The sequence below is a fragment of the Phascolarctos cinereus genome, unplaced genomic scaffold, assembly GCF_003287225.1.
Source record: "Phascolarctos cinereus isolate Bilbo 61053 unplaced genomic scaffold, phaCin_HiC Scaffold_4;HRSCAF=312, whole genome shotgun sequence".
NCBI lineage: Eukaryota > Metazoa > Chordata > Mammalia > Diprotodontia > Phascolarctidae > Phascolarctos > Phascolarctos cinereus.
The window spans coordinates 686,522,288-686,535,716 of NW_027555847.1; the positions used below are offsets into that span (position 1 = coordinate 686,522,288).

At 37.9% G+C, this 13,429-nt stretch overlaps 1 protein-coding gene across 7 annotated transcripts in view; it reads right to left on the reverse strand.

Moving 5' to 3' along the window:
• The window catches only part of SFSWAP (splicing factor SWAP), a 117,124-nt gene that overhangs the window by 41,803 nt on the left and 61,892 nt on the right, over positions 1–13,429 (reverse strand). For 6 of the 7 annotated variants that reach the window (XM_021004369.2, XM_021004371.2, XM_021004372.2 and 3 more), the window contains one exon: positions 2,234–2,467. The exons of the other annotated variant lie outside the window; for it this stretch is intronic. In XM_021004369.2, coding sequence (XP_020860028.1) covers positions 2,234–2,467 — 234 coding nt within the window. The remainder of the gene's footprint in view (positions 1–2,233; positions 2,468–13,429) is intronic. 7 annotated transcript variants of the gene reach the window in all.

The following is a 13,429-nucleotide window of genomic DNA, read 5'->3' on the forward strand; positions in this document are numbered from 1 at the left end:
ATGAATAATATGGTAATATTTTACATGATCACATATGTATAACCTATATCAGCTTATAAACTGACACATCTCAGGGAGGGGGGGATAGAAATTGGAACTCAAAACTTTTTTTTTTTTAAAAAAAAAGCACTTTTCTTTGAGGCTTTGTTTATAGCTGTTTTCACATTGTTGCTGTCTTCTGAGTTTATGCATTGGCCTTCCCTGCTACTATAGTAGCTTTTTATGGTCAAATTCTTCATTTTCACTTGCTCATTTTCCCAGGCTATTTCTTGAGTTTGAACTTCATGTTCAAGTTGGGCTTCAACTGTCCTAAGGCTCTGGGGGTCTGCAAGCTTTTGTTAATTTCAGGGTGGTGTGATCCTGGGAGAAGTATAGTCACTGCTGTTCTGGTCTGCACTGTGGTTTTTATCCAGGAAGGGTTCTTGGTCCCCTTCAGCCACAAGTGGCTAGTGTTCTCTTTGCCTTGGCATTGGGACCAAGGTCCCTATTGCCTTGTGACAGATCCCTCAATGCTCCTATCTGCCCTCGAACTGAGATTCAGAAGTGTGTATGGTCAACAGAGTTGCTAATCAGTGCCAGCAAGGATTCCTCTATAATCTCTTTCTCACCAGACGTCTGAACCCCTTACTGTCTCTGGGCTGAGAGCTCCCCAAGCTGCTGCTGCTGTTGCTACCATGTGTATGGACACCAGGCAGGCTTCTATGTCGGTGTCACAAACTTCTCTTGCTGACCTATGTTTTCTTGGGCTGGAAAAATGTCTCACCCTGATCTTTTGTTGACTCTGCCACTCTAATATGTGATTTGAGGCATTATTTTAAGGGAAATGTTGCAAAAGTTCAACTGGATTTCCTCTAATCCACCATCTTGGCACCCCAAATACTCCACATACCATTTCTAATAATAATATCTAGCATTTACATAGCTCTTTTTGTAAACATTATCTCATTTGATCCTCACAAAAACCTTGGGAAAGGTTATTATTATCATTTTCATTTTACAGATGAGGAAACCAAGGCACAGAAAAGTTAAAGTAACTTGTCCAAAGTCACACAGCTCATAACTGAGGCAGGATTTGTACTCAGGCCTTCCTGATTTCAGGCCCAGAGCTATATCCACTGTACCACCTAGCTGCCTTTCTATTTTCTATTATATAAAAATTAATCAAATTAAAATTAAATCATTTTCGAATGTTTCTAAGTTCATGTTTTTGACATTTTTTGCCCCAAATTTAGGAATGATAAAAGCAATTTAGAACAATTCCATACGGTACATATAGCTATGAACTGAAAAATCAAGTTCAGAATGACTTTCATTATACCATGCTCATAACTAGACAATTATTATCCTATGAGAAGTATTTTGTTCCAAATGATTCGATACCTTGTTTATTTTATACAAACACTTGTAAAGGTACATGACCTCACATTTTTGGGGTAAAATTCATGAGGAAAGAGTTTAAAATAAAATCTTGATAGTAAAATTAACATGGTAGAAATCCCCTTTTTACAAATGTCATTTGCTCCACTAACCTAAATACAGGAAAAAAAAAACTATAGAAGTCAAATAATACTATTTTTCACTTAAAATAAAAAATGAATTAACTAATTTTAGACCTCAAGCATACCTGAATTTGCTAAGCTTCTAAATTTTGCTTAATTTTTTTCTAAACTTCTTTAAATTGAACTGTGAATACTAAGTAATGTCCCACAAAAAGTTGTCCTTAGTAGTGACCTGCGAGGGAGCAACATCTTCTATACTGTGAAGCTGTTTATATGGTTAGGAATGAGTTGTTTTGCAGTAAGACAACCCATAAAGATAAACTGTATTTTGGAACAGAGATACAACTTGGGGAAAAAAGCCTGAAGGTTTCATTTCACAATCTCAATTAAAACCAAAAAATGCTTTGTCCATTAGAGCTCTTTGCAAGACATATTAACTTGCTATACTTTAGGGATGCTAATCTGACTAATTTCAAAACAAAATACTAAAGGGAACAAAAACTATACTTAATTGAGGAGCTGTAGGCAAAAATTATATAGAACTTTGAAAATGTGTTTATAAACGCATACAACTTCTAGTTGAAAAAAAAATCCATAAGAAGAAACCAGGAATATTTTTGATAGTTTTCTCTTCTAAGACTCCTAGGCTTTATCATGGCAAATAGCTATTTTCAATTTACCTCACATATATGTAGTTCTCATTTTTCCAAGGAGTTAAATATTCATCTACCTACCTTGCTTGGCTTCCAGCTCCTCCTGGGTAAGTTGAGGCTTTTTCTCCTCAACAACTACGCAGGGTGTGACAAGTGCTGGGTTAGGGTTTGCAGAACTACTACAGCTCTCTTGACCTTCCTTGCTTTCTTCATCATCATCATCACTGTCATCATCTAGCTTAACACGGTTTTTTTCCAGGGGAAGCAGATCATTTTCTTTGGCCTTGATTGCAAAGCTTATTGGAGCAAATGAAGCTACAAAGAAACGATGAAAATTTTAAATGTTTTGTTAAGATTCCAGCAAAAAGAGTTAAAAATTTTCACTGGACTGATAATCTACCTCAAAAGAAAAAGTCTGTAGGAAGGTACAACACCAGTCTTATTTTTCTACCAGATAGTCACTACCTTATAATCTTTTTAGCAGAAGTATGTCTATGCAAGCTTTTTGCAACAGAACAATGAAGATTCATGATAGCAAAAATTCTATCAAGAATTTCTAGAACTTGGGATAATTTATCAGTTTCTTTTTTTAATCACTCCCCAAGAATCCTTCTCTCATAAGACCATGTCTCTCCCTTCTCACCTTACCCCTGTCCCACTACTACTGGTACTTTGAAAAATAAACTTAGTAAAATATTTGAAGTCCCAAAGTTTAGTTCTAAGAAATGTTTTTCTACAATTTCTAGGCTAATTATTTACATACTAAAACATACAGGTTTCAAGAGCTAAAAGTGGTTAGTCTTGATAAATACTACAGCATAACTGGGACAGCTAGGTGATGCAGCAGATAGAGCACTGGCCTTGGAGTCAGGTGGACATGAGTTCAAATCTGACCCATCCTGGACAAGTCACTGAACCCCAACTGCCTCACCAGAAACAAAACCAGACAAAACATAATCTATTAAAAATGGCTGTTGATATTTATGATGGGTTATTAAAAAACAAATCCCCAAGCACCAAACCAGGGGATTATATAACCAACTATAGTAAAGAGAAAATTTAAATATGCTCCAACACAGCCAACTTCTTTCTTCAAAACCTAGCCCAGATGTACCTCCTTTAAGAAACCTTGATCCCCACACAGAGAAATGACTCTTCTTGGAATCGCTCCAAACACTGCTTGACCTCTCCTATAACCCTATTCATAGTAAGTATCATAAAATGGTTTCTTGGTTCACTTATCCTCCTCCCCCTAGTCAGATTATAAGTATAATTATTTATAACCTATTTTATATACTACATATTATATAATTATATATATTTCAGATTATGAAAAAATTATAAAAGCTGCTATCAGCTTCTGTTTCATGGGTTGCTAAGGGCAAGGACTGCAGTTTTTCATTTTTGTGTCTTCAGTACCTAGTACACGGCATTGGCATCTAATATCATTTACTATATATTTATTAAAATCAATCAAGTAATTTGTAGGATACAGTACTGTGGAACATTTTAACACCATAGCTCTTAGATATATAGCACTAGTCCATTAAAGTGACAATGCTCAGCTATAGCATATACTCTGAAATAACAAAAGAAGCATTTTGAAGGCCAAGAATCATCACCTTCTACACACAGAGATAAAAAAGAAAACACTAAAGAACAATATTTATACAGACTACAATATTATTAAATCTATACAGATCATTCAGTTCATAGTATTTTAGACCAGGCATGCTATTTACATTAAAACTATATTCTCTGGGATCAATAATTTAAAAGAGAGTAAATCTTTTGTAAGGTATAACATCTGACCTGAAATTAACCCTTTACTATTTGTAGTATTACACTCCCTTTAAACAATGCTGGCCAGAAAGCCCACAACACAGAAGCCTAAAAAAACCTTCTCAATAATCAATAGTAAACATTCAGTATTAAAAGGAGGAAAACAATGTCTTCTGAAAATGTCAAGTTAAAGTGAGGAAGCAATTCTAAATCCAAGTCTTTTTTCCTCAACTAGAATACCAGGAAGCACAGCCAGCACTAAAGACTTAGGCTCCCTGAGATGTAACTGGTTCTATCTTTTATCCATACTTGTTACTCCAGGGTGGGGACTTGATATCAAGGCTAAAGAGCAGCTTATCATTACTATTCTGCAAAAGAAAGAACAATGAAGAAAAATCAGAAAATCTCAATAATTTGTAGAGGCAGCAGTAGCAAATGGTGCCAAACTGGTCACCTGATTTGGGAATTAATATTTATTTACGGCAGACATCACATAAAGAAGTTATTGCACGCATTCTGCTTTGGCTCTTTCTGTTTTCTAATTCAATTATAAATTGTCTTTCTTTTTGGATTTCATGTATGAAAAGTATTTCAAAAAAGTTCAAGAGCTAATTCTTTTACATAAAAGCTACTTCTGCTATTTATCTAGATAGTTACATGTCCCCTAGAGCCAAAATCACTGTCTTGGTGCTGTTCAGTTACTGTCACTGAGTTCGAGATTTATCTATATCTATATATATCTATCTCACCAATAAACGTCTGACATCTGAACAATATCGATAACTGACACAAAAATATAATGTAGTGCCATTCTATAATAGATAAGTGATCAAGGGATCAGAATAAGTTTCTAAAGACAAATTATAAACTATAAATGACCACGTGACAATATGCTCAGAACCTCTAAAATTGTTGCTGCTGTTCTACTACCACTACTACTAGCTATCATTAATAAATATGCTAATAATCATAAACATTTGCATAGAACACATTATGTGTCAGGCACTGTTGCTATAAGCACTTTGCACATATGATCTCATTTGATTTGCACAGCAACCTGTGAGGTAGGTGCTATTATTATACTCATTTTACAGATGAGGAAACTGAGGCAGACAGGTGAAGTGACCTGCTCAGGATCACACAGCTGGTAAGCGTTTAAGGCTGGATACGAACTCATGTTATCGTGGCTCCTGGCTCAGCATTCCACCTGTTCCGCTACTTTCATCTCACACTGTATAAGCTGGGAAAAGTTACTAAAATGGAAACAGTCAATATTGCAGCAGTGACAAGGATGCTAATACAGCACTGGTAGAACTGTGAACCAGTTCATCTATTTGGTGCATAAACGTGGAATTCTGCAAAAGAAATGACTCAATAGTTCACACCTTTTGGCCCCACAATTACACTATTGGGTATACATATCCTTCCTCAGAAGTCAAAGAGAGAAACGGGATGTCCAATATACACACCAAAATAGTGAGTGTCACAGCTCCTCTGCCAGTATGGCCTTGGTCTACTTTCCCAGATCTCTTGCTGTCCCCTAAGGACTCTGTGCTCCAACCACACTGACTGACCTGCAGTGTCCCATGTCAACAGTCCATCTCCCATTCCTGCTTGGTTGCAAAGGCTCTTCTTTCTCTATTACTGGTATGCTCTCTGTCCTCCTCTTTGATTCTAGCTCCCTTCAAGGCTCAGGCCAAGACTGCTCCATTGAAGAAACCTTTCCTAATCCTGTTATTAGCGACCCATATCCCAAAACCATGTTGTAATGATATGTAGTATTTACTTGTCGTCCTGAGCACAGCTCAAATGCTACTTTTTCTAACTATCTTGGTTGCATTTCCTAATCAATGAAATCCAGTTGTGAACATTTTTTCTTTACACAGAGGTTGTATTTTTCCAGTAAAATTCATGTATTTTTGGAAAAAGTATCTGTTTTGTTTTGATTTTGTAATTCTAATTGCTAAAAGAATACTTTAGATAGAGGAGGCATTTAATAAATGCTTTATCTAATCTAATAAATGAAAGGTAACTTGTATATCAATATCTGTTGCAGAGAATGAAGGCAGGATGGGGAAAATCACATTGGGAAGGCTCCTTTAGAATTAAGAAAACGAAAGAAACCAAAGACTTATAGACAACTTAAGATTCCTCTTGCCTGTACGGAAAAGAGAACCCTTTATTCCACAGAGTGCTTCCAGAGCTTGGCACAGTGCGCCTGCATTCTCTAGCAGCCACACAATTGAGTGCTTTAAAGAAGCCTGGGTGAGCAGGTGTCCTCCAGGGGCCAGACTCCCTACCCCCACCCCAAGAGCTCCAGTGCTGCTGACCCCAGCTCAGCACCAGGTAAGCTGCCAGAACCCTACATCCTCCAGCTGCTAGCACCTGAGGTCCCAGCACACAAAGCCAGTGACCAGGTCCTAGGCTCCCAGAACAAGAAGTTTTGGTCAGTGCCTCCTATGCTCCAGCAGGACAGCTCAACTTTAAAAGCCAGGAAATAGGCAAACACCATGAGCAGAAAGCAGAAATGAGTCAACAGCTTGGAGAAAGGACAAAAATTGACTGGAGAAAACAAGTCCTTAAAAAATACAATTGGCCAAATGGAAAAAGTACACTGAAGAAATCAACTCCTTAAAAAGTAGAATTGGCCAAATGGAAAAAAAAGGCACAAAAACTCACTGAAGAGAAGAACCTCTTAAAAAGTAAAATGGGCCAAATGGAAATGGAGGTACAAAATCTAATAGAAGGAAAACAATTTGTTAAAAATTAGAATTGGTCAAGTGGAAGCTAATGACTCTATGAAATATCAAGAATCAGTCAAACAGAAACAAAAGATTGAAAAAATAGAAGAAAATGTAAAATACCTCATTGGTAAAACAACTGACCTGGAAAACAGATCTAGGAGAGACAATTTAAAAATTATTGGTCTATGTGAAAACCATGATGAAAAAAAGAGCCTGGACAGCACCTTTCAGGAAACCATCAAGGAAAAATGCCCTGAGGTCCTGGAACCAGAAGGTAAAATAGTCATTGAAAGAATCCATCGATCACCTCCCGAAAAAGATCCCAATTTGAAAATGCCAAGGAATATTGTAGCCAAATTACAAAATTCCCAAGTCAAGGAGAAAATACTGCATGCAGTTAGAAAGAAACAATTTAAATATCATGGAACCACAGCCAGGATTATGCAGGACCTTGCAGCTTCTACATTAAAAGATCAGAGGGCGTGGATACGATATTCCATAAGGCAAAGGAACTTGGTTTATAATCAAGGATCAGCGAAACTGAGCATAATCTTTCAGGGCAGGAGATGGATATCCAACAAAATAGGGAACGTCCAAACCTTCTTGATGAAAAGACCAGAGCTCAACAGAAATTTGATCTTCAAATATAAGACTTAAGAGGGGGCATAAAAAGGTAAACAGTAAAGAAAAAAACATGTTATTAATAAGGGCAAACTGTTTACATCCCTACAAGAGAAGATGATACTTGTAACTCTTGAGAACTGTATTGTTATTACATTTAAAAGGGGTATCCATTATTACAACATTTAAAAGGGGTATACATAGAGGGCATGGGTATAAGATGACTCTGATGTGATGACTAAAAAAATCTAAGTAGTGAAAAAGGATTGTTCTGGGAGAAGAAAGGAGGAGGCAAGCAAGGGTAAATTATATTACATGAAAAGGCACAAAAATGTATTATAGCAGAGGAAAATAAGAGAGGGAAATGAGCATTGTTTGAACTTCACTCTCATCAGATTTGGCTCAGAGAGGGAATAGCATAATCAGTTAGGTATAGAAATCTAACTTACCCCATAGGAAGTAGGAGGGGAAAGGAGAAAGAGAAGAGAGAGGGTGGATAGAAAAGAGGAAAGAAAAAGTAAGGGTAAAGGGGAAAAAAAGGGAGGGTAGACTGAGGGAGGCTGTAGTCAAAAGCAGAACTCTAGTGAGGAGACAAAGTGAGAAAGGAGAGAAAAGCATAATTGGGGAAAAAACAGGATGGAAAAAAGATACACACAGTAATCATAATGATGTGAATATGAATGGGATGAACTCTCCCATAAAACGGAATTGGATAGCAGAGTGGATTAAGAACCATAATCCTACAATATGTTGTTTAAAAACCTGGAAAGACTTATATGAACTGATGTGGAGTAAAATGAGCAGAACCAGGAGAACACTGTACACAGTAACAGCCACATTGTGCAATGACTGACTTTGATAGACCTAGCTCTTCTCAGTAATGCAAAGATCTTAGACAACTCCAAAAGAACTATGATGGAAAATGTTATCCACATCCAGGAGAAAAATCTTTGAAGTCTGAATGCAGATGGAAGCATACTATTTGTTCTCCTTTTCTTTTGTTGTTTTGTTCTGTTTCCTCTTTCTCATGGTTCCTCCCATTAGTTCTAATTCTTCTTTCTTTACATCATGACTAATGTGAAAATGTTTAATATGAATGTATAAGTAAAGCCTATATCAGACTGCAAGCTGTCTGGGGGAGGGGGAGAAAATTTAAAACTCAAAATCTTATGGAAGGGAATGTTGAAAACTAAAAATAAATAAATTATTAAAAAATGCTTGAACAAGGATCTGTGGCTGTATCCCTAAAGAGGGAGATGCCTCTGTCATGGAGGACATCTTTGTGGAGTCCACATGGAAGGGTTTGTATAGATAAACAATCTTGTTTGTGCATGACACTGTGGTGAATGTATAACCTCCAAAAGACTGTGGGATTGCTTTAATGGAATCCATGACCCTCAAAAAATGTTGGTATAATAATCTATAATGGGGAAAAACAAAACAAAATAAAAGAAACCACAAATAGACAAAGAATGCTTATTGCTCTCTAATAGCAGCTAAATGGGCCACCCAGTGAGTCAGTCTACCTGGATATGTTCCATGGACAAACACTTCAGATGGACAATGAAATGGGTCCAGAACTGAAGTGGAAAAGAAAGGGCTTAGCTGCATTAAGGAAATTGTGCAGTGCTTTCAATCATCTCAAGCTATACCCTGTAAAAAGAACCCCTCTTTTGAATACCAATATTATTCTTATTATATATGGCCTCAAATCATGGAAGATCTAATGTTAATCAAGAGTATAAGGGAGCTGGAGGGTACTGGATAAAGACACATGGTGGACCAAAGTGGTTGTGACATTATCAGTGATGACCTGCATATAAGAAGCGGTATAAGATATATATCATGCAACAACAATGGATGAGAAAAACAAGTCACCTGGTGATTCTGAATGGTAATAGTAATAGTGAGGACAAACCCAAATGCCATATTACTCCCTATAGAATGTTACGAGAGGCCTCCAGTACATTGGATAGGTTCTCTGTGGGGACTGATGGGAAGACAGGCTCAAAAGATATGGCTGGATAGTGATCTCACTACTGGAGAAAGCACCCAGATTGGGGATATTTTATCTTCTTAGGTCCTTATGCATATATTATGATGATAGCGTTATGAACTTTGGAGATCTTCTATGATCAAGGTCTGGTGTCCCACACGGGCATCCCTTTCTAGTAGAATGTAAGTCCTGTGAGGACAGCTATTCTTTATCTTGTCTTTGCCTAATTTTGTCAATGCTTAACACTTTGCCTTGCCTACAATGGGTATCTCATAATAACAATATGGCTTTCTGACAAGTACTGAAGTGCTAAAGTTGCTCTAGGCCTGGTGACAAACTCATCAAGGACAAGCAGGTGCTCTCCTACTAACACGGTATTAAGTCATTTTTGTTTCATCCTTTTCAGCTGAAAGAACATTCTCATTCAACAGAGAAGAAAACAGAAATAAGAGTTTAAAAGCCTGGTTTTTTTCCCAAAGTAATACCGTAACAATAACAAGCCAGCATTTATACAGTACTTTAAGGATTGCAAAGTGCTTTACAAGTTTTGTCTCATTTGATCCAATTCCTTATGTTAAAGCCCAATCCTCTCTGAGCAGTGATACTACCCCCATTCTAGGCCTCCTCTTTTCCAATATGTCTACTCCCATTCCTCCCCTGTTTCAAGAACAAAGAAAAATTAAGCTGCTAGGCAAAATCAACTAACACAGCAACTAAATTTGACAAGATACGCAACGTTCTACATGTGAACTCTACCACTTTATGACAATTATATAAATGAAAACAATATAAAGTCAGAAAATCTGGTTAATTGCAATGACCAGTCTTGGTTCCAGAAGACTAATGATTAATTACATTTTCCTTCTCTTGGTAGACTACCAAGAAACCATTAGCTACTCTTTTTGGCAGAGAGCTCTAGCAGATGTCCATCCTTGACCATCATTCCCTCCCCCTCCACTGCTAATGTGTCAGTCATTAAACATTTAGCCTACTACGTACCAGGCACTGGGTATACAAATAAAGGCAAAAACAGTCACCTCCCCTGAGCAGCTCATGTTCTAATGGAGATAAAACAAGCTAACAAATATGTACAAATGAGCTATATACAGGATAAATAGGAAATAATTAGAGAGAAGGCAACAGAATTAAGAAGGATATGGAAAGGCTTTCTATAGAAGGTGGATTTTAGGTGGGACTTAAAGGAAGCCAGGAGGCAAAGATAAGCATGTAGAGCTTTCCAACACTGGATAGACAGAAAATATGCCTGGAGCTGAGAGATGAAGTGTCTTGCTTGTAGAACAGCCTGAAGGTCAATATCACTGTACAAAATTACTAGGATGTAAGCATAAGATTACTGGAAAGGTATGGGGAGTGAGAGATGGGGGGACAGGGCATGCATGCAGGGTAGGTTAGGAAGGACTTCTTTGCAAAACAGGACTTAGCATTTGATTCTGGAGGTGATGGAGAGCGACTGGAATTTATTGAGCATGTCACTGGATCTGAGCTTTAGGAAAATCTCTCTGGGTGCTGAGTGAAGGATGGACAACAGTGGGGAGAGACTTATGGCGCGGAGACCCACCAGCAGGCTACTGTAACAGTCCAAACTTGAGGTAATGAAGACCTACATGAAGGCGGTGTCAAATATCAGAAGATAAGGGGCCTATTTGAGAGATAATGCAAAGGTGAAACAGGCCTTGAAAACAGATTAGATATATGGGATAAGAGATACTGAGGAATATGATGGAATACTGATGGAGTCTGAATGCAGATCAAAGTATATTATTACTTTATTTTTTCATGGTTCTTTTCTTTCAGCCTGTGTCTTCTTTCACAACATGACTAATATAGAAACATGTTTTACGTGATCGCACATATGTAACCTGTATCAAATTGCTTACCATCTCTGAGAGGGTGGGAGAAAATTTGGAACTCAACATTTTTTTTAAATTAATGGTAAAAACTGGAATATGCCTAGATTGCAAGCCTGGGGAATTACAGAATGGTGGTGCCTTCGACAATACAGGAAGTTCGGAAGGTGGTAGGGTTTAGAAGGAAAGACAATCAGCACAGTTTTGGACATATTGAGTTTAAGATGTCTACTGGGCATTCAGTTAGAAAAATCTGAAATGCAGTTGAAGATTGGAAGTTGGAAAAGCAGTTGGAGGTCAGCAGGAAGGTTAGGGCAGGATAAGGGGATCTGACAATTATTAGGACTGAGAGGGTAATTAAGTCCGTGGGAGCTGATTAATCATGAAGCAGTATAAAGGGAGAAAGGAAGAGAGTTGAGAACAGGGCGCTGTGGATCAACTATGGTTAGAGAGTGTGATCTAGATGAGTTATCCAGCAAAGGAGACAGAGAAGGAGTGGTCACATAAGACGAGAACCAGGAGTGAGGGGTGTCCTAAAAACCTAGATGGAAGAGAGTATTAGGGAGAGGTGACTGACAATGTCAAAAGCTGCAGAGAGGTCAGAGAGAATTGAGAAAAGGATACTGGATTTGGCAATTAGATCATCATAACTTTGGAGAGAGCAGTTCTGATGGAATGATAAGGTTGGAAGCTAGATTGTAAGGGTAGTTAAGAGAGTGAGAGGAAAGAAAATGGAAGCTCTAATGGTAGACTGCCTTTTTGAGTTCAGCCACAACGGAGACAAGAGGATGAATAGTTAGCGGGGATGGATGGCTCAAGTGAGGGTGTTTTGAAGATGGGGGAGACATGGGTATGTCTGTAGGCAGCAGATTGGAAGTAAGTCAGAACGAGAATGAAAAAATAAGCAATTTGTTGGAGGAGATGGATCAGAATAAGATCACTTGTGCATGTAGAGGAGTTAGCCTTGGTAAGGAGTAAGGCCACCTCATTATGTGGGATGGCAGTGAAGGAGAAGAGAAGGGCAGAAGGCATCTGAGTGATAAAGGAGAGATGAGGGAACTCTTGGTGAATGGCCTCATTTTTTCCCGTAAAATATGAGACAAGGTCCTCAGCCGAGAAGGTGGGGAGAGGGGACATCATGGGAGTTTTAAGGAGAGATGAAAAATTTGGAAGAACCATGTTGGAAAGTAGGAGAATAAGTTGATAAGGAAGGTAGGGTAGGATTGCCTTGCAGCAGTGAGGGCTCAGTTGAGGTCTTGTAAAACAAATTTGTAGATGACACAATTAATTTTTTCACTTTTGTTCAGTAATCTATGTGTAGGAGTGAAGGTAGAAGGTGGGACTGATTCAAGGCTGAGGCTTTGCAGGGCAAAACTGGTGATATGATAATGGGGCCAGGAACTCAAGAGGACAGTGTAGACTGTCACCAAAAGGTCAAGATGGGGAAAAAAAGTAGAATAGTAACAGAGTGATGGCCTAGTAAAGAACTAAAGGATTGAAGGATTAGAGGTCATAATGTAGATGAAGAATAAGATTTGGTGTGAGAGAGCAGAGAGAAAGGTAGAAAGCAAATACATTATGGACAGTTAAGGGATTTTAGACTTCTCGTATGTGGAGGTGGTGTCCACCTCATTCAGGGGGGCAATAAATCTACTCATCTTTTGAACTCTTGCTCTGTTGTCATGAAGCTCCCTCTCTTTCACCTTTTTTACAATGGAAACTGCAATCAAATCAATTCTATACTGCTTCTGTAAAGGGTATGTAATCTGTAATACCCTTCTGTAAAGGGTATGTCAATCAATTCCCCTATGGCTGTAATGACCATTCCTTGACTTCAAGACTTAAGTACACTTCCCTGTTCACCACTTCCCTATAAGTACTGTGTCCCCAAATAGGATAAAGGCCTAATAATTTTGACAAAAGTATTTTATTCCCTTCCTTGTCTTTTATCCTTCCTATTCTTTTTATAAAATAGTATTTTTTTCCCCCTATCACAAGTAGAGATAATTTTTATGATTCATTTAAAAAAAAGGTTACGTTCCAAATTTTTTCCCACTCTCCCTAAGATGGTAAGCAATTTGATATGTGCAACCATGTAAAACATATTTCTATATTAGTCATGCTGTGAAAGAAGACGCAGGCCAAAAGCAAAGAACCATGAAAAAATAAAGAAAGTGAAAATAATATACTTTGATCTCCATCAGTTCTTTCTCTGTACGTGGACTGTATTTTACATTGTAAGTCCTTTGGACTTGTCTTGGGTCAC